The sequence below is a fragment of the Prunus dulcis genome, chromosome 1 (assembly GCF_902201215.1).
Source record: "Prunus dulcis chromosome 1, ALMONDv2, whole genome shotgun sequence".
Classification (NCBI taxonomy): Eukaryota; Viridiplantae; Streptophyta; class Magnoliopsida; order Rosales; family Rosaceae; genus Prunus; species Prunus dulcis.
In genome coordinates, this window is record NC_047650.1 from 43261538 (window position 1) to 43282854 (window position 21317).

At 37.2% G+C, this 21317-nt stretch overlaps 5 protein-coding genes across 5 annotated transcripts; 1 reads left to right on the plus strand and 4 right to left on the minus strand.

The window, feature by feature from the left end:
- Nucleotides 1-185: 185 nt before the first annotated feature.
- LOC117616059 (cytochrome P450 98A2-like) lies at nucleotides 186-2462 on the minus strand. Its single transcript, XM_034345259.1, has 3 exons — nucleotides 1891-2462; nucleotides 1175-1572; nucleotides 186-1013 (listed from the first exon to the last, which is right to left on the minus strand). The coding sequence occupies exons 1-3, from the start codon at nucleotides 2372-2374 to the stop codon at nucleotides 369-371; spliced, it is 1527 nt and encodes a 508-aa protein (XP_034201150.1). The 5' UTR covers nucleotides 2375-2462; the 3' UTR covers nucleotides 186-368.
- A 1550-nt stretch (nucleotides 2463-4012) lies between these two features.
- Nucleotides 4013-6933, minus strand: LOC117616060 (cytochrome P450 98A2). The gene is made up of 3 exons (XM_034345260.1): nucleotides 6186-6933; nucleotides 4985-5382; nucleotides 4013-4830 (listed from the first exon to the last, which is right to left on the minus strand). Exons 1-3 carry the CDS (start codon nucleotides 6862-6864, stop codon nucleotides 4186-4188), a joined length of 1722 nt encoding a protein of 573 aa, XP_034201151.1. The 5' UTR covers nucleotides 6865-6933; the 3' UTR covers nucleotides 4013-4185.
- A 2175-nt stretch (nucleotides 6934-9108) lies between these two features.
- Nucleotides 9109-12438, plus strand: LOC117616061 (trafficking protein particle complex subunit 2). Its single transcript, XM_034345261.1, has 5 exons — nucleotides 9109-9311; nucleotides 9658-9743; nucleotides 9845-9906; nucleotides 10330-10415; nucleotides 12087-12438. The coding sequence occupies exons 1-5, from the start codon at nucleotides 9231-9233 to the stop codon at nucleotides 12177-12179; spliced, it is 408 nt and encodes a 135-aa protein (XP_034201152.1). The 5' UTR covers nucleotides 9109-9230; the 3' UTR covers nucleotides 12180-12438.
- A 641-nt stretch (nucleotides 12439-13079) lies between these two features.
- On the minus strand, nucleotides 13080-16184 carry LOC117616472 (uncharacterized RNA-binding protein C1827.05c). Its single transcript, XM_034345799.1, has 10 exons — nucleotides 16107-16184; nucleotides 15845-15975; nucleotides 15644-15758; nucleotides 15486-15541; nucleotides 14773-14820; nucleotides 14572-14669; nucleotides 14068-14137; nucleotides 13843-13953; nucleotides 13550-13603; nucleotides 13080-13475 (listed from the first exon to the last, which is right to left on the minus strand). Exons 2-10 carry the CDS (start codon nucleotides 15953-15955, stop codon nucleotides 13446-13448), a joined length of 693 nt encoding a protein of 230 aa, XP_034201690.1. The 5' UTR covers nucleotides 15956-15975; nucleotides 16107-16184; the 3' UTR covers nucleotides 13080-13445.
- Nucleotides 16185-17480: 1296 nt separating this feature from the next.
- Nucleotides 17481-20784, minus strand: LOC117616241 (phosphoribosylamine--glycine ligase). The gene is made up of 4 exons (XM_034345489.1): nucleotides 20369-20784; nucleotides 19577-19953; nucleotides 18848-19378; nucleotides 17481-18080 (listed from the first exon to the last, which is right to left on the minus strand). The coding sequence occupies exons 1-4, from the start codon at nucleotides 20580-20582 to the stop codon at nucleotides 17655-17657; spliced, it is 1548 nt and encodes a 515-aa protein (XP_034201380.1). The 5' UTR covers nucleotides 20583-20784; the 3' UTR covers nucleotides 17481-17654.
- Between the last annotated feature and the right edge of the window lie 533 nt (nucleotides 20785-21317).

Genomic DNA, 21317 nt, shown 5'->3' on the forward strand with positions numbered 1-21317 from the left:
ATTATGTTATTATCCAAAAACCCTATGAGGTTGCTCATTTAGTTCCCAAGCCAACTTAGTACAGTCCTAAACACATATCTAATCTTTATTTGGTGAATTTGTCATACTAAGAAATTTGAAAAATCAAGTATGGAAATATTCAACGAGCAATATATGTTTTGCAGAGGAAATATTTTAAAAAAAAAGATTTAAATTATCAAGTTTGATTAATGATGAAGAGGAATATTACATATAGAGGAGAAATAAAAAGTCCCATCATTTCAATTACTACAACCATAAGAATAAATTTATTCGTCCAATATTTGGACACTAATTGTGACCAAGAAAGATACTGAAATCCTTTCGGAAGAAACTAAAAGGTACATTAATTACATATCTGCGGCAACACGTTTGTACAAATGCGAGGGGAGCCTTGGAGTAGGCACGGCTTGTAATGGGGTTCTCATGTAAGTCACAAGCCCTGGATTTTCCGACATGTCAATCTCCTTTGGATTCATCCCTTCAGCTGGAGCCCAACTGAAATGGTGCAATAGATGCCCCAACATGGACACCACCAAATTCACACTAAGTTGTGCTCCCGGGCATACTCGCCTGCCTGCTCCAAACGGAAGTAGTCTGAAATCATGCCCCTTCATGTCAACATCCTCCTCTAGGAACCTTTCTGGTCGGAACTCATGCGGGTCTTTCCAAACAGCGGGGTCACGCGCTACGGCCCAGACATTTACATGAACACTCGCACCCTTGGGGATGTCGTAGCCCCCGATCTTGACATTGGCATTAGCTCGGTGGGGGAGCATTAGAGGAGTTGGAGGGTGCAACCGCAACGCTTCCTTTGCTACACATTGTAGGTAAGGGAGATTTGAGAAATCGTCTTCGGTCATGACCCGTTCGAACCCGATGACTCGGTCTAGCTCCTCTTGTGCCTTTTTTTGCACCCTCGGGTTCTTAATCAACTCAGCCATAGCCCATTCAACTGAAATAGCTGTGGTGTCTGTGCCTGCAGTAATCATGTCCTGCATGCACAAATGGTATAACTAAGTTATGAACCCGAGGCAACAAGGTTAGAATTTGAGGGTTTGTGCAAAGCTTAGATTGGGGTCACACACACAATAGGAAAAATAACTTTTCTTTTAGAAATATCAAATTGAAAAGACTGCATGTATACATTACTTACCCAAAGAAGTCCGATAATAGTGTCTTCACTAAGGTCATACTTGTCCTTCAATGTAAGCAACGCATCGACAAAATGCTGCTTGGCACCGCCACTCTTGGTGCGAGCCTGTGTGTGCTCCTCCATGATTGCCCTAGTGAGTCGGTCTCTTCGTGCCCCATGCTGAGCAAACGCCTTTTCCTCCAGCGGGAACATCCAACGCAGCCATGGAATGTGCTCGGCCATCGAAAGCGACGCACCGATCTTCACTCCATTAGAAACAACAGCTTTGAATTCTTGGCCTTGCTCATCCATTTCATCCTGTGAGTTAACAAAACGCTTTCCGAATGCTAGCCTTGTTATGTTGTTGAATGCCACTCTTCCCAAATACTTCTTCACTAGCAAACTTTCCCCATTTTTTTCTGCAATATGGTGATTAATTAAAGTAAATCACAAATTCACAATTAATACACATTAAGTATGCAAACTAATAAAGTAGCATTGAATCCAATCATACGTAACAATAAATACCAATCAATCAACCTCAAGTACTTCCTCTCAGAAAACTCAACTACGATTATAGATAGCGACAAGTGTAATATGAATTAATGAACGATGAAATAAACACGTGGTATAACATGAGTGAATTATATCGATGTAGACAATTAAAAAAGTACAAACTGCAAATGACATTTGAAAAACTAGCAGCGTCAAGCAATTTGGCAACATAAAATGCATACCATGAATGGTACAGTGTTTGAAAATGGACTCAACCATAGCAGTGACCTCATCTTCCCTAATGGGTCTGAGAGCTTCAATCCTCTTTGCAGAGAAAAGCTCAAGAGTGCACACCTTCCTGACCTTAACATAGTGGGGCCCATAGTCAGCCCAAATGAGGTCCTGCCCATCCTTGCTAAACTTGGCGGTTGATCTATTCCTTTGCCTATCAGCCAGTTTCTGATCATGCTCTTTGAGCACCTCCTTTGCCAATTCTGAGCTTGACACTACGATGTTCAGTGTGGATCCAATCCAGACTGAAATAATGGGCCCGTAGACCTGTGCCCACTCGGCATAGCACCGGAACCTCACAGGCTTTATGTGGTAGAGGTTTCCGACGACTGGCCACGGAAGTGGGCCGGGCGGGAGCTTAAATCTCAGCCTTTGATAGAGCTTGTAAGCAAGGAAGATGAAGATGAGGAGGAGTAGTAGTCCAGAGAGAGCCATGTGAAATGAGAAACACTGAGATAGAGAGTTTGGAGAAGTGATTTTGTTTTAAGTTGTGGATGTGATGTGTGGAGTAAAGAGAGACAGAGAGAAGAGAGAGAGGGTAGGTGAGCAATTTAAAGGCAAATGCAATTGGACGACGAGGTTACCCCGTGATATTTACTCAACTTAATTATGCAAATTGGTATGGACGACCTCAGCTTGGACAAGACTTATCCGTTCTCACCATTCATATTATTAACCGTCATTAAAAGGACACGTGTCAACCATCTATTGGATGTGGTTCGAGATGGGGCGGTAGGTAACTCGAGCACCCCAGAGCGTCCCATCTCAACTACAAGTCTACAAGTCAATGGGCTTCTTCTTTTTAGTTGTGCACACAAAAAAACGAATTTAAAAAAAAACACACAACACAACCACCAGAACTCAAATTGATATTTCCAGATATTTCTTCCTTCACACAAATCACAACATTTTCATCTATAGAAAAAAGACTGTCTGGTAAGGAAGGTGATCAAAAATTAAAGTAGAAACGATCCCATTACAGTGAGGAGGGGCGAAGTAGCTACCTACCCTTCCAAAGTTGAGTTAGGACTGTGTTGCCACATTAATCCAGTATACAGACCCATCACACAGGGTGTGCCGGTTGGGCGACCGTACAAGACCCCCTGAAAAAATAAGCAAAAAATGCATTTCCGTTGTCTGATTAATGCTTTTTGAGCTTTATCATGAATTTTTTGGATTTTTTTTTCTTCCTATAGTGGGCTTATTTTATTTATTTATTTATTTATTTATCATTTTGGTCATAAAGAGAATCCATTTATAAGGAAAGAAATAAACGGCAAAAAAAAAAAAAAAATACTAATTAGAATTTGGAATGGCAGTTGAATCATAGTAGCTCAATATAATTAGTGGTGTGTTTACTAATTAGAATTTGGAATCATAATCAGGAATTGAATTCTAATTATAGAGGATTCATACATTTAAGGAATGAAAAGTAAGGGGGCCCCACACAAAATCATGAGGAATTCAGTTCTTGGGTGGAAGATAATATTCTATTTCATCAAGAACTAACCCATTAGGAATTCATTTTTTTTATCCATTATATATTTTAAAATTTTAAAATTTGTCATCTATTTAACTCAACAAGGAGGACATTTTAATAATTAACACCACTCATACCCCAATTCTATATAATTTAACAAACAACTTCAATAAGAATCCTAAATTCAACTCTTCCTCGATCTAAGTCATCATAATTCAATAAACAAGCCATAAATTTAAAGGATCTAGGCATGGATACTTTTTTGACAAGTCCAAAAAGTAGCAGGACAAGTATTTCCTCCAATCCCAGGTGAGCCCAACCACAAGAACACAAAAGACCAAAAGCCCAAACTAGACTTAAACTAACCAACTTAGCATCTAAATGTGAAACTTTTCATTGTTGTATAAAAACAGCTAGTTTTGAATATAAAAAGGATCTCAACTTTCATTTATACAAAATTAATGGACCGGTAGAATCCACAAAGTCGAGAAGGAAATAATTGCCCAAACTAGGTTCTACATTAACCTCATCCTCAGGGATGTCCTCTTGGTGAATGGATTTTTGGATGAGTGGATTAAAGAGAGACGACGAGATGCTTGAATGCAAATTAGGAATACTATTTTTCTTGAAATATTCTTCAAGGAATAATAACAATCATACTATTTGATTCTTATGGGACTTAATGACCCAATAGCAATAGGGATAGAGGGATAATAAAACTCTCTTTTTTTTTCAAAAACCAAAACTTGAAGAAGAAAATAAAAAGTCACATATCTGCAGCCACACGTTTGTACAAGTGCGATGGAAGCCTTGGAGTGGGCACACCTTGTAATGGGGTTCTCATGTAAGTCACAAGTCCTGGATTTTCCGACATGTCAATCTCCTCTGGTTTTGCTCCTTCTGCCGGGGTCCAACTGAAATGGTGCAGTAGATGCCCCAACATGGAGGTCACCAAGTTGATGCCAAGTTGGGCTCCCGGGCATACCCGTCTACCCGCCCCAAACGGAAGTAGTCTAAAATCATGGCCCTTCATGTCAACGTCCTCCTCAAGGAACCTCTCGGGCCGGAATTCATATGGGTTTTTCCATACCTCCGGATCACGCGCTACGGCCCAAACATTCAGGTGAACGCTGGATCCCTTGGGGATGTCGTAGCCACCGATCTGGACATTGGCATTGGCTCGGTGGGGGAGCATCAACGGGGTTGGAGGGTGCAACCGCATGCCTTCCTTTGCTACACATTGTAGGTAAGGGAGGTTTGAGAAATCGGTTTCGGTCATGACCCGTTCGAACCCGATGACCCGGTCTAGCTCCTCTTGGGCCTTCTGTTGCACTCTTGGGTTCTTGATCAGCTCGGCCATGGTCCATTCCACGGTTATGGCTGTGGTGTCCATGCCGGCAGTAATCATATCCTGCACAAAATTTTGAGTGCTGACATTGTTAAATTTCTACCATATTAATTTGGTTTTATTTTGTATCCCAAATAATAATTTTTATTTGTCCATTAAAAATTATTTATAAATAATTTTAAAAAAAAACTACAATCTTTTGTATGTTACTACTTACCCAAAGAAGTCCAATAATAGTGTCCTCACTAAGGTCATACTTGTCCTGCAATGTGAGCAACGCATCTACAAAATGTTGCTTGGCACCACCACTCTTGTTTCGTGCCTGTGTGTGCTCCTCCATGATTGCCCTAGTGAGCCGGTCCCTTCGTGCCCCGTGCTTGGCAAATGCCTCTTCCTCGAGCGGGAACATCCATCGCAACCATGGAATGTGCTCGGCCATGGCAAGCGATGCACCAAGCTTGAGTCCATTGGCTACAATGGCCTTGAACTCTAGCCCTTGCTCATCTATTACGTCCTCTGAGTTAACAAAACGTTTCCCAAATGCTAGCCTTGTTATGTTGTTGAAAGCCACTGCTCCCAAATACTTCTTCACTAACAAACTTTTCCCATTGTTTTCTGCAATATGGTAATTAAAGTCAATAACAAATTACAATCATATCATTTAAGATGTAACATTAAGTACTGCTCCCAAATACTTCTTCACTATAAAAAATTTCACCAAATTGTGATGAATATTTCTATGCATATATATTACTGTCACACTAAGTACTATAATTTTGTTTAATCAAAATTAGCTATGTAAATTTTTTCTATAAATCAAAGTTATACAGTGCCTTTATACTGTTTTTTTAATAAATAAAAAAATTGCGGGAGAAACCCTTTTATTATAAATAAATTGCAGCACAATTTATAATTAAAAAAATAATTGATTATTTAATCCAAATGACATTTTTAGACATGAATTTAGTTAAATTAGTTAGAGCGAATTGCTCTTCAATCTGCACTCAAGTTCAAATCCTCCGTCCTCTAATTTAGATTAAATTAAAATAGAAGATTGAATCTGTAGTAGTTATTTCACTCAAGATTTATATCCAAATGGCATTTGGCATATTGTTCAAGCTCACCGAAAGGACAGACGTGACAAAGCACATAAATATACATAACTTACAGCAAGACAAAACCAAAGCGGACAAAATAGGCTTCAAGAATCAAAATAAGACCTTATCGTTGACTTTTCTTTTTCTTTTCTTTTTTTTTTTACACCACCTCCTCCTACCTCGTTGACTAACTTTTTTAAAAAAAAAAAAATATATATATATATATATATATACTGATAAGGAAAAAATCAAACCAAAAAAATAAATAAAACATATAGTGATAATTTATGAAATGAGGAAATTAATTAATTAAATATGTACCAGGATTGGTGCAGTGCTTGAAAATGGACTCAACCATGGCAGTGACCTCATCTTCCCTAATGGGTCTGAGAGCCTCGATCCTCTTGGGAGAGAAAAGCTCCAGAGTGCACACCTTCCTCACCTTAACATAGTGGGGCCCATAGTCAGCCCAGATGAGATCCTGGCCGTCCTTGCTGAACTTCGCAGCTGATCTGCTCCTATGCCGATCAGCCAGCTTCTGGTCATGCTCTTTCAGCACCTCCCTTGCCAGTTCTGAGCTGGACACGATGACGTTTAGCGTCGATCCCGTCCACACCGATATGATGGGCCCGTAGGCCTCAGCCCACTCTGCGTAGCAGCGGAACCTCACTGGCTTTATGTCGTAGAGGTTTCCGACGATCGGCCATGGACGCGGACCGGGTGGGAGCTTGAATCTCAGCCGTTGGTAGAGCTTGTATGCGAGGAATATCAAGATGATGATTGATGAGATTGGAAGTGCTAGTTCAGAGAGAGCCATGTCGATGGAATGAAAATTGAGGAGAGCAGCGTTGAATTGGGCCAAGGTTTGAGTTGGAGTTGGAGGGAGGTTGATATATATGAGAGACGATGGAATGGAGTTGGTGAATGGATTTGTATTGTGGAGAGAGAGAGAGAGAGAGAGAGAGAGAGAGAGAGAGAGTGTGGGTGACCCACCAAGCATATACAATTTGGAGGATTAGAGTTGGTGAGAGTGGAATGTACCAACTCTTGGGTGGGGAGGAGAACTGGTTTTAGGAGATGGTTTTCCCTTGGTGGTATATGAATACTTTGAGCTTTGAGGTGGTGTCATTAATTAGTATATACTTACTATAAAATGAGTGGGCAACAAGTTTACTTAATGAGGAAAGGGACTTGAAAATGGGAAATTATTTGTTATTTAGGGATATAATTGCAAACTAAGCAAAATGTATTTACATCTTTATACTACTAAAACATGCGAAAGGAAATAAAATGATGGTTCCTAGATATTTTTCCAATATTACCAAACATGGAAAAAGAATTTTCGATTTTTCTTGGCATGAAAACTACATGAGGATTGATTTCTCATCAATTTATTTTCGTAAACCAAACAGGATTTTAATATAAAATTATATTTAGCTGCTCGTCATTATCTACGTTGTTGTGATTAACGAATCTTCATCGTACACATATCATAATCAGAACTATACTAAATCATCATTCAAATATTAACTCTTCAAACAAATTATTCAAATTAAAAACTGTTTAATCATCTATATATATATATATCACGATTCATGTAATGGTCTTAATATTACTTTAAACAATCCTAAATTTGATTAATGTATGGACAAAATCCTAAAATATAATAATAATAGAAAAATATACATGTTTTATTATAATTAACACAAACATTGCACTATTATATGATTTTGTTTGCAAAATTAGCATTGGATGGGTCCACCTTTGTAGTAACTAGGGTTGGTTAATAAGCAAAGGAAATGATGATAGAGCGAGAGCGCTGGGGAAAAGGTTTTCAATTAGTCTTTGGCGGTTGGTGAAGATTTCTTTTCTTTTCTTTTTCTTTTTCTTTTTTTTTTTTTTGGTTGGAGGCGGTTGGTGAAGTTGGAAATGATGATAAGGACTTTAGCACAGCGTAGGGATGAAGGAATCAAAGGTTGGTGAGGATGTAACCCGAAAACGAAAAGGACACAAAAACAAAACAAAAGTTTTTTTATTTATAATTTTTTTAAATAATTTTATGGGGCAAAATATGCAAGGTTGGTGAGGAAGGAGGCAGATTAGAACTTCGGTATAATAATAAAAGGCTTATTTATTGTTTCACTCCTTGAAATGAACGTTTGGTATCACTTTATCTTGTTAAACTGAAATCTTATCACTTAATCTTCTGAATTTCTAAAAATTGCTGAAATTTTCTTTCTTTACCATTTTCATCCATTTCCATTCACAAATCGTTATATGTGCTAATGTAGCATGAGGCATTATAGTAATATTAGCTCCTTATTGATAACGAAGTTGTAGAGCACAAAATCATAGTAAAATAGTGTAGTGGTAAGTGAGTATCCTTTCGCAGAGTCCAAGACTAATTAACTGAGTATTGATTATGATTAATCATAAATTTTATATGGATGTTAGAATGGTGAGGCTTAAATTTAATAACATAAACAATAATAAAATTCGGCAAACACGGATGGTATGAGCACTAGGGCTCCAATTTCACCATAATCAATTCTATCATATTCTTTTAGCCAATTTATTCTAATTATTACCCATGTTAATGGTAAACTTCTCTTAATTATTCAATATACACACACACACTCTCTCTCTCTCTCTCTCTCTCTCTCTCTCTCTCTCTCTCTCTCTCTCTCTCTCTCTCTGGGTTATAATATGAGGAGAATGAGGTGGGCGAGGGGGAAATCGGGTGGTGACTATGACTTTTGTTGGCAAACCAAAATGGAACTCATGCATAAGTTGAGGGACCACTTCAATCAGTTTTTGTTTTTGTCAAAAATCTTATTTATCCCTAGCATGTGCCATCCATGTAATTTAAACTATCAGAAAAATGTCATGGGTGGGATCAATTTGCTCCCAAAATAGAAAATTGAGTACTATTTTAATGAATAATTTAATTGAAGGACCAAAATATATTCAGGACTATTTTGGGATTTACCAAAAAAAATCCAAGCAGTTAATTTGCTAAAAGGAGACAAAATAGTGATCATGTGACTTGCGCATGACTTTTTTTTTTAATTTTTTTTAATTTTTTTTTTTTACTACAGAAAAATTTAACGGTCTTCACCTTATGTGGTATTTTTCTATCGACACAATAAAATTGTGCAGGAAAAAAAAAAACCAGTTGGGGGTAAAATTCGACATAGGGTAAAGTAAAGTTGGGGTAAATAAATTTTAGGCGGTATTAGTAAATGTTCCCCAAATTAAGTTGTGGAGAAATGAGACAGAAAAAAGCCCGAAACTAGAAGATCTTTCATCATCTCTGTGGAAGAGAGTCGTCGGAAGTGGAAGGCATAGCTGGTAAAATAGCAGCAGATGGCAACCACAGCATGTTTCGTCATCGTCAGCAGAAACGACATCCCTATTTACGAAGCTGAAGTCGGATCCGCTGCCAAAGTAAGTATCGTTCCTTTTCCTTTTCCTTTGTAATTTCTAATTTCAATTGCATTTTTCTGATTTCCATATTCATCTGCAATGCCGATTTTGGTTACTTGTGTGTTTAGAGACTCAAAGATTCAGACTTGTTACATTCAAATGCTTTTCCATTAGTGTAATTTTTATGCCAAAATGCATCAATTTGCAATTAATTAAAATGGGTTTCTTCATTTCTTGGCAATCTCTGCATCTGCAATGCTTTGTTCAATTTCTGTTATGGGGTTTGTTAATAACTTTTAAATTCATCAAAATATATAATTTCTATTGCTATATACTTATATGGTAATAATGGGTTGACACTTGACAGAGAGAAGATGCTGCTCAGCTGCATCAGTTTATATTACATGCTGCTCTGGATATTGTTCAGGACCTTGCCTGGACTACTAGTGCCATGTGGGTCATTTGTTCTCTGTGCCCTCTGTGCCCTCTGTGCTTTTCTTCCACATTTAACTTGTTTACGCCTATTATTCATCTTTATAACATTCTCGGTGTAGGTACTTGAAAGCAATAGACCGCTTTAATGATCTGGTGGTTTCCGTCTATGTCACCGCTGGTCATATCCTTCATATTTTGAAATCAAATATTTGTCACCTTCACCTATCTTAGAATTCTATAGTTTCTGATGATTTGTTATTTGTTGCATTGTGTAAATGTTTTAAATGGTACTATTAAAGAACTGCATATATTTGGAATTTAAGACCAATCCTGCATACAACTCTTTCGATTTTCAAAACAAGAAAGCATCTTCAACCTATAACAGTGATACAACCTCAGCAGATGGCATAGCAATGATGTCAAATGTATATTCTTATGTCGTCTTCAATTTCCCCAATTCATTACTGTTGTCACTGTTGTGATTTTTTTTTTTTTTTTTTTCAACTTCAAAGAAGGATGAGGGAAAAGTTTTTAAATTTTGTTCCTGTGCTGTACTTTGTTAGTGTACAACTTTCAGTTTGATGCTTTCCTTGACTAGACATACATACACGACTTATGCTACTTCATGACTCCCGTAATGATGATGGTATCAAGAGCTTCTTCCAAGAGGTTCATGAGCTCTATATCAAGGTAAGTACTACTTGCCATCCACCCTTTATTTAAGTTTCTTTTTACACTTTCGTACTATGTTCCTAATGCATGTTCGTTGGGGATTGTCCTTATGAAACTTCTGGTGAGGTAGATTCTCCTGTAGTATCTTGGGTGAATGCTCTTAGAAGTTTGAACAAGTAGAAACCCACTGGCAATGACATTGAACATAGGATATGCAAAAAAAACGTTATGCACATTCTTCATTTCCTCTGAACCCATGTCAATGTCTGTCAACAGGCATGTGGTACACATCCCTTTGTTCGTAATAGGTAGGTAGCAACTGCTTAATTGGACACTAGGCAGTGTTTTGTTGGAAATAATTTCCTTCTCTTCCACTCCCTTTCCCAATTTGGATTCTCAAGAACTTGGGAAAAATTCAGTGGTGGTTACTAGGCAGATTGACCATAGTGGTTCAAGTAAGGTTGGTGTGTAGCAGTGGTTTTGGCGATGGCAATGGTAGGTTTTTGGTGGCTAGAAATAGCATTGATTGTGGCAATTTGCCGGGGGTTTCTTGCAGCAAGCTTTCTGCATGTTTTGATGGTTGTGATAGGGGCGCAATGGGAATTCCCACCATAAGAGCCCATTTTTAAATTTAAATTTTCTTGGTTGGATGTTAGTTTCATACACTTGTTATTACTGGTAAATAGATGTCTTATTTCGGTTTCAAAAGTCTGCACATTTTTCCAAGTTATATCATTCTTTCTATGATATTTCTAATATGTTTCTAAAACGTTTTCATTTTCTTCGAGTTAAATCTTTCGCATAGCTTGTATCAAGTCCATATATGTTAACAAAGTTTTAAGCTCTGGATTGTAGATTAGGACTTAGGAAATACTTTTTCTTGATAATATACACACTTGTGGTGTTAATCTTTTGGCAGGCATGGATGTGAATTTTCCCAGTCTCCTCTCAAACAGTATTTGTTAAACCCCTCATATTGTTTTCTTGTCTAATATGACCAGCAAAATCTTTTGTTCTATATTTTGATATGAAGTAGGAAATATTTCTGTCAGAGTATCTAGTATCCTTTCTTCAAGCCTAAGAGCCATCTAGCACAAATCTTTTATTTTAAAATAATTTTTCTTTTAAATGCTGTCAACCAGACTTGATGGGGAAACCCCTCATATCGTTTGCATTTCAAAGCTGAAGTTTGCCTAAACACACTGTTAATTCTTTCATTACACAGTTTCCATTTCACGCTGTTAATTCTTTCATTGCATAATATATGTTTCAAACTCTCTCCTGTACCTTCCATCCTCTATACCTCCTTATGTTGTTCAAACTTAGAAGTACTGTTGTGGGGGATTCTGATATCTTTCAGCATCTTGGTTTTTTTTGTGTGCTAGTTAATGTACTCTGAACTCTCTCCAGTTACAAAAGAAAGAATAGGCTAATATCAAAGCCAAGTTGAACTTATATCTGCCTAGCTCTTCTTCCATTTTCTCTAGTTTTGTCATGCGTTATTTCAGATTACAACCTGCAAACTAAAAGTGCAACAAGAAAAAAGAGTTGATTATGGTGATTGACAATTTTTTTTGGGGTCAAGTTATAGTGATTGACTCATACAGCCTAAATTTTATAACTGAACAAGGATTCTGTTACACAAAGACATCAGTTATTGACTCATATGGTGTGTTTTTGAATATGCAGACTCTACTTAATCCCCTCTACCTGCCTGGTTCCCGAATTACTTCATCGCATTTTGATACCAAAGTCCGTGCCCTTGCACGAAAATATCTGTAGGGCCATGCATCCTCTGGGAAGACAAGCCCGACTTTTTCAGAATGAGGTGCAAGCTTCCACAAATAGAGTATTTGAAGCCTTTTCTTCTTCTTTTTCTGTTTCATGATTTTAGTTCAAGACTGTTACTTGTAAAACAACGATGTTTAGTAAAGAATTTAGTCCGCCATATTTAGGGTATGTTTATGCATTAGAAACTTTCTGTATTGCATTTATCTTATATATCCTCGCTAACAGTTGTACTGCTATTACAGATTGACAATTTTTTTGAGGGTCATGCCACCTTTATGTAGCCTGTCAGTAATTTTATTGCTTTTCCCCCCTTTTTTGAGGGACTAAAAAAAATTGAAAAAAGAAAAACTGAAAAAGATTAAATTAAAAAAAAAAAAAAACTGGGAATAAAAAAAAATGTTGGAAGGGCCGAACAACCGACCATGAATGACTTTTTAAAAAATTGTTTATCATCGTTTGTAATTACAAATTTTACAACGGCCTAAACCTTTTCATAAAAAATGTCCAATCTTAAAATTACTTATAAGAAGTGGGTTACTGGTTCAATGCCCATCATTGAAATTACGTCTTAAAATTACTTGTAATTCTCATCCAATATCCATCATTCATAACTTTGTTCATATTCATACAGTTCTCTTTCATAACTTTGTTCATTACACCCATTTTCAACATCTTTAGCACCATCCAAAACAAAGGTGGTTTTGAAAATGGATTGATTGGTCAAAAACTGATGTGTGTACTCGTGAAAGTTATTGCTTGGAGAGGAAAAAGATGAAAATGGGAGAAAGTAAAGTATTTTTCTTGTAAAATTTAAAAAGTTACATGGGTGTGGTGAAAAGTAAAACTGTTCTACCATGGGGAATTTGTTGAAGTAACAAGAATAAGAACAAGTGAAAGCAGAAAAATAAGGAACCGTCACCTGACATCGTAAAACTTGTGGTGCAATAGTTTAGCTGCAACACAAGCAACGTCCAAAGAAACCATGGAAGAGTGTAATGGATGGACGTGCCTTGTGACAACTGCAGTAATGAGGATGTTTATAACCGAACAACGACAGAGCTATTACATGAGATATATCTTTAAAACCGAAGATGCTTATAAGCTTTGTCGATGGCCAAATCATGATTACATTACATAAGTGATTAAAAAGGTCATGAACCATAAGCTACAGAAGGATATATTTATAAAATTCAAAACTCATATCCAAAATCTCCAGATATCCAAGAAATGCCTCTTTTCAGTTAATGGGTGGACCAACTAGTGTTTGCTCTTCATCCCTAAGTCAACCTGCAATACAAGATATGAGATGGCAATACATAATATATTACCAAGAAAATTGTACAAACAAGAACATAACATACATTCTTTCGGTCAGTTTTCCTTTTCTTTGGAGCAGGCTGTTCAATACTACCAACCTGCCAAGAACCAAAATCATGAATAATTGTAACAGCTAAATCAACCACAAGGAAATATTAAGTATAGTTGGTGCAATACCAAATAAGAAAAAAGATTAAGAACAAGGAATAGCTGCTTACAGTAATTTAAAAAATGTAAAAATTAACTAACTTGTTATATTATGAATCTAGTGGATCTTACAATCGTTACACCCGAATATTTAAAAAGTTACAACAGTAAATGAGGACCGGATTCTTACAATTTCTGGGCATTCATAATCAATACCAGCAGCCTCAATTCTCTTTTGACGCTTCAGATCTCTCTTCAAAATCTTCTCCACCAACTTCTTGTGCTCTTCCAATGTCCTTTCCTGAAAAAACATCACCCAACGAGGACAGAGTTAAAGAAGTCCTTACAGGCTTGTCTGGTAATGTCAATTGAGAAAACTCGATAGAGGTTGCTTTTTAATATCCGCATTGAATACCTTGTCATGCCTCTTCCGCTCAATTTGAACCCAGTTCAAGGGTTTGACTCGGTAGTTGAAACCTTTCCATCTATATAAAATAAACAAGACACAAATAGTGAGCAACTTATAGCAACAACAATGATTTTGAAAAGAAAATAATATTCAAACCCTTAAACCGCAGCAGCTAATAATGCAAACAATTACTATCAGGTATAAGTCGTTAAGAAACATTCCAGCACCATGGGTACATACATCCGAAGCTGCTTGTGAAAATAGATGACTCAATTGACAACAGAAGACAACGGATGACCAAGACTGTATGTGGAATGATTGCCACCCAGAACTGGGTCGGTCCCATTCCCAAATCACATGGATGTACCAAGTTATATGAGTTTTTTTTTTTTAAAGAAGCAGTCAACAGCTTAGCCACCTTAAATACATATATGGATTACCAAAAATAAATACCTTTTGATGCCATACAAACTCTGACATCATAATAAATAATAATAATTAATTGCTTACAATTTTGGGTGAACTTGCTGTGGAGGAATAAGACGGACTTGCAAAAGGTGTTCGAACAACAAATAATTATGCATAGTTTCAGCTACAACTTTCGCCACCTGCAAACAAGGAATGCAAAGTTAGAACCCAACAAAAAAAGAAAGCAACTTTGTAAAGAAGAACAGGCTTTTAGATGTCAAAATTTAATGAATTGAATACAACCCCAGGGTCCTCAAACTCAATGAAGCCAAAGTGCTTTGATTTTCCTGTCTATTAAGATGAAAGACAAAATCGTTAAAATTTGTCAGAAAAATATCAATTTATTAAACTTCAATACTACCCGCTAAATAGAAAAGAAAAATCCTGAAGTCTGAAAATGTTCAAAATTCTGGGAGGAAAAAAGGCGTGCTAGTATTAAGATCCAGGGCAATAGACTTTCAAGTAATTTTCAGTTACAAGGATTTAACTAAAGACATTTCAATTGGGAACTTGAGGAATGGGCTATCTCCTTAAGAATCTGCTTCCTTTTTCCCTGATTATTTGTCAGCCAATCACCCTAAGATCAAACTCAAAATTGCCACAATGGAACCAACTGTGACCTCGCTAAAGTCTCAACTGGCCTCATAATTAGCATTTTCACTCTACCATTCCAATTTAAATTACTCATTAACTCATGTAAAAAAACCCTCTAACTGAGTAATGGCTTATCAACGAAGTGGAAATTTCACTAAGACTACAATTGTACTTTTTAGTAGCAGCTTTCTAGTCAGACATGGCAGGTGGAGTACCAGTCAAATTTCTCGAGTCAGACTATAAATCCTAGTTAAACCTTTTAAAAAAACTTCAGATAAGCAAATACGACACAATTGCTATCACAAAGTAAAAGTTATATCATCATGCAAAACATAGATGAAGCTATGGTCCAGAAGCCTGACCTTTTTGTTACGTGCAATTCTCAGTCTCTTAATCACACCGAATTGCCCGAAAAATCCTGCAAGAAAAGTAGCTAATTAGCAAGAACACAAATAAAAATGTAGTAACGACTTTCACCAAAACGTGTACAACATTCTTCATTTAAAATTATCAATTGCACCTTCCATTTCCTTCTCATAGAAACCGTGAGGTATCCGACCAATGTATAACACCTTGGCGACATCCTCCTTGGGCTTTTCTTCGGGGAGCTTACGCGCAGGGCCGCCTTCCAATGGCTTTCCTCATAAAACAACCAAAGCCATAAATAACAAACCCAAATAAACACTTGTAAAAATGCGTATAGTTTGTAATTAAGCATTACCAAGAAATCAGCAGCAGTAGCAGCAGCTTCTTTATTGTGAGTAGATACTGATAATTGAGCAGAAGCTTTGCTCAGCTGCTTCTTCATTGCCTTTTTCGCCTTTGCCCCCATCTCGCTGCAACTACAATGATCTTTCAAAGAGAGAGCGAGAGAGAGAAAAAATATTAAATTAAAAAGTCTCGGACTTTCTATGAACAACGAAAGCGGTCGGCGTAGCAAAACAAAGAGGAGCTTCTGGATGCGAGAAAAGTAGGGAGTTTACCTGGAGAAAATAGAGTTGAGCTTATTAGGGTTTTTCTGCGTAAAGAGGAAGGCTGAGAATGATGGAGGAGAGGCGGGTTTTAGGTTAAGCTTTTTCAGACTAGTTAGTTCAGATGACTTGGGCTTGGGCTTTCGATTGGTCTTGGCCTTGGGCTCGGGCCGGGCTGCAGCTGGAAAAATCCCATCAACTTATTAGGAGGAGAGTTCCATTTGCACGGTTTAAAGTGAAGAGGTTATTTGAAGAAGTCAATCTCACTATCACTAAATGTAAAGAAATCATGGGACTTAAATATTTTAAATGTTTTGATGGTGGGATTGGCCTCCTCAAATAGCCTCCTCACTTTAAACTCCTCATTGTAGCCTCTCCAGTTCTATTTACACTCTACAATTATTGATTCCAAGGACAACAATTTTTTTACCAACTACTCTAATTTTACCCCTATGCTCCCCAAACTATCACACGTCTCACTTTGCGCTCGAGACGGCTTACCTTCTTAAATGTAAGGAGTCGTTCCTTCTTACATGCCAATCACAATATGACACATATGTAAAAGTAACTTGTTGAAATTATAAAAGGAAAAGTCTACGCACACATGTCTGTGATTAGTCTATAAAAAGAAATGAATCCTTACATGTAAAGAGCCAAGTATTTTTCAACTTAATTTGTCTCAATTTTCCCCCTAAACTTGTCTATGTGCCCTAAGTTAAAATGTCTTATACCGGCCAACGGAGTCTAGCCTAATGAAAAAGGGCATTGACTTGCAGATTAATAGTCTCATATTCGGACATAGCATCTTGGTAATGTGTGTGAGAAACCTTCCTCCTCTCGTAATTTAGACTATTATTTGTATTCAAAAAATAAATGTCTCCTACCGTCAAACCATGTTACTTGACGGTCGTATTTTGATCTTTAAATTTTTTGATTTTCATTTTTAATAACTAAAAAGTGTAATACACCGGTGCATTAGATGTACGAGACAAGTACTCTGCAGGCCTATCATGTTATAAGTAGGTAATTAGCTTTAAGATCATCAAAGCTAATCACATTCAGTCAAGAAGGAAATTACAAAGATAAATCATGTGGGTCAAATAGCATATCTCTAACATCAAAACCCATGTACCAAAAAAAAAATTTGAACACAAGTCTCCTGGGGAGCAATTAGTCAACAAATTTTGAACAAAAGAGATTACAATAGATAAATGGTTCTCACGATCACAAGTGTAGTTTCAGGACAGCGATGAAGTTTGCCGACCGATTCATTATCACTTTTTTTTTGAAGTTGACGACAGAGAGATGAAGAAAACAGGATGACTTGTTAGTTTCAGGACATACTAATTTTTTTTTTTTTTTCTGGTGATGCCATCTTGGATATGGTTTACCACGCAAATAAGCAGACAATTAACATTACACTTAAAGTTGTTTTCTAAGGGATGAGACAATTGCTAACTTTATTAGAACAATGATGTTACTCATGAGGCCAAAAAAAGGGCAAGGTATAGACGTTTCTCTCATAATGCCCCTCATGTCACAAATAGTACAAATTTTCTTTTAGTTTAACCTCGTCACAAATTGTTTCTGAGGAAGAGGAAGGGCTCTCCAGCCAATATCACGGCGGTAGAACCCTCCTGGCCAATTAATTTCTTCTACGCCTTGATATGCCCGATCACATGCCTCTTTGAGGTCTCTTCCCTTGGCAGTCACTCCAAGAACACGGCCCCCAGCAGCAATGAAGTTGTCATCTGGATCCAGGGCAGTTCCTGCATGAAATACCTTAACAGATGGAGCAACATTTTCTGCTTCATCAAGGTTTCGAATTATACTTCCCTTCTCATATGGCCCTGGGTACCCCTTACTTGCCATTACCACCACCATGGCTGACCCGGCCGACCAGTTCAACGACACCTCACTTAGCTGTCCTCTACAAGCTGCAAGTAGAACTTGTGCCAGATCAGACTCCAGACGAACCATCAAAACCTGTTTATCATAAAAGGCAAACAAGCACCCGAAATCCATGTTAACGTGTTACTCACTACTAATCTAAAACAAAACAATCTGAACGAGACACGAGACAACTAGATTGTTATCCTGAGTACCATAAAAGATGCTAACCTACCTTTAAGCACAATATTTAGATATGACATGCGACCCACCACTCAACAACCTATCAAAGTAATGGCCAAACTAGCAATTTGGAATATCGATATGAGCACATGCAGAATTTATGCTACGTATGAGATTAAGGGTGCAAAGAAATCCATTAAATCATATGCTCATAAGCCACATCACATCACTCTTGCCCAGTAGCACTAGGATAACTTCAGAAAAAGACAAAAATAGACATTCGCCTAAAAAGCAATGGAGAAAGACAAAGAAAGCCAGAACACTGAAAATGTAAACAAACAGGGTGAGCAAATAAATAAAACAAAAAGTTAAGTTAGTTCCAACTTCTACCTGCATATGCATAATACATACTACGACTCCCACACTAACCTACTATGTACAATCAGATCCATTTAAATTTCATTACTTCATCAAACAAAAACGCACTTTTAATTCTTGAACCTAAATTGTTGCCTGCAAAATGAGCAAAAAGTTCTGGATAAAGGCTTCACGAGTGGTAAAAATCATGAGGTAAATTAAAAAAAAATTGTATGAGAGTTCAAGTGAAAACTGATCATAGGTATTTAAAATTAGCAAATGAATCAAATATTTACATATCTACTAGGGGTCTGTATACTGACCTGACACTCTGGATCGCCAAAGCGCACATTGTACTCAATTAGCTTAGGTAAGCCAGACTTCTTCTCTATCATGAGCCCAGCATATAAAACCCCAACAAACCTGCAGCCCTCTGCTGACATTCCTTTCACAGTGGGGTAAATGATGGATTTCATCACTAAATCTTGAAGTTCTTTAGTTAGGATGGGGGCTGGTGAGTATGCACCCATTCCACCGGTATTGGGCCCTGTATCGCCATCCCCAACACGTTTATGGTCCTGAGCAGATTCCAGAGGTATAGCATTCTCTCCATCCACCAGAGCAAAGAAAGACGCTTCTTCTCCTTCCAGATATTCCTCAACAATGACACGACAACCTGCAGAACCAAAAGAACCTTTTACAAGCATTGAATCAACTGCTTCAAAAGCCTCGTCCAAAGTCATAGCAACAATAACTCCTTTTCCAGCAGCCAATCCATCTGCTTTAACAACAATAGGGACCCCTTGCTTTTGTATATATTGTTTCGCAGCAGATGGGTCTGTAAATGTTTGATACTGTATCAATTAATCAATGCATTAGTAACTCTTGTTTGTATGAAAATCGCCACACAAAAACTGAAAAATCAAATTCATTGTAAAATGCTATTCGTTTTTCACATTCATTCTCTTGTTCTAGTGATCATAAGCAAGCAATATTAAATTTAGCAACACCCTTTTATCTCTATTAAAGAATATCAAACATAATGAACAAACCTCAGCAGTAGGTATTCCATACTTGTCACACAAACTCTTCATAAAGTTCTTGGATCCTTCCAAAGCAGCGGCCTCAGATGAAGGGCCGAAAGCATGGATTCCAGCCTTAAGCAGATCATTTACAAGGCCTGCAACAAGTGGGGCCTCTGGTCCAACAACGACAAGTCCCACACCCCATTTACGGCAGAATGAAATCACAGCCAAGCTATCCGAGATGTCAAGGTCTGAAATACAAGTGGCATCCCCAGAATTGGAAATTCCAGGATTGCCGGGGGCGCAAAAGATGGCATCACAAGAAGGCGATCGCTTCAATGCATAGCAAAGAGCGTGTTCCCTTCCCCCACCACCAATAACCAAAACAACCACCCGCTCTTCTTCTGCAACATCAGTAGGCAAACAAGAAACTAAATTCCATGCAACTATCCAAGCCATTAATTATACAAATGCATACAGAGTTTTCAATACCAAATACTTATACACATAAATATTTATATTTGCATGCATAATACACACATGGTATTGCCATTTTCCACAAAATAAAAAATCAACTAGAAATCTGACAATAAATAAATAACAATAACTAAATAAATAGATAAATAAAACAAAACAAGAACTAGTCTACATACGCAAGAAAGTTGCAATTTTTTTCCAATAAAAAGTTCAATTTCGAAATACATATATGAAAATTAGTTTCTGACAAACAAAATTAAAGAAATAACACTATTAAAAAGAGAAAATCAAAGAAAAAGCATGAAAATTGGGAGAAAAATCAAGTGAATTGTCAAAAATTACCAGGAGCAGCAGCTGTAGATTGGGCGCGAAGGAAAACGGACGGCCGTGATTTGTGGGCATGGCAAGTGAGAAAGGTCAATGATGGGCCGTTGAGATTGCGAGAGCGGATGGGCCCCACAAAGGAGAGGAATGGCTTCGGAGAACGAAGGAAGTGAGTGTTGGTGTTGAGTTTGAGAGAAGCAGCTCCGACGAGGTCCAACGTTGCACAACCCATTTTCTCTCCCCTGTTTTCTTTGTTCCGAAACTGCCCCTCTAGGATTTTATGGATTAAGCAAGCAAGCAGGCGTCTGTGTGTGTAACCCTGCTTGGAAATGGGAAATTTAAAATTGGAATGAAGAAGAAGAGAGCATGGCTTCGGGGTTTTGGGTGGGTTTGTTTATTTTTGTCATTCTGAGGGGCTGAGGGTTTAAGGTATTTTAAGAGGAAAGGCACTCTGGATTTAATTAAAGAAATACATTTTCATTTTATTTTTATAAATCAAATAATACTAAAAACAAAAATAATAGCCAAGAAAACCGAAATACACTTTCTATACACCCTAGCTTTAATTTTGTACAAAAATGATATGACTGTACGGAGAATATCAAACACACACAACCTCACCTATACTCTGAATCACTTAAATTACAAGATTCTGTTTCTCTTCTTTTTTTCTTTTTCTTTATACAAACGATAATAAAGAAGGAGAATACGAACACAGAATTTTAAATACATAAATAACTAATGTTAAACATGCTCTAAATTCTAAATAAGTATAAATAAAATAAAAAATCCCTCTCTTTCACATAAGCATGTGAAAATCCATCATATATATAAAATAAAAAATAATAATATCAACAAAAAAGGCCCTCTCTGTAAGTCTTGTTGAAGGAGAAATATTTGTATATTCCAGGTACACCACGTGAATAGTGTATCATTCAATATATATAAAACATGTGAAAATATTTTA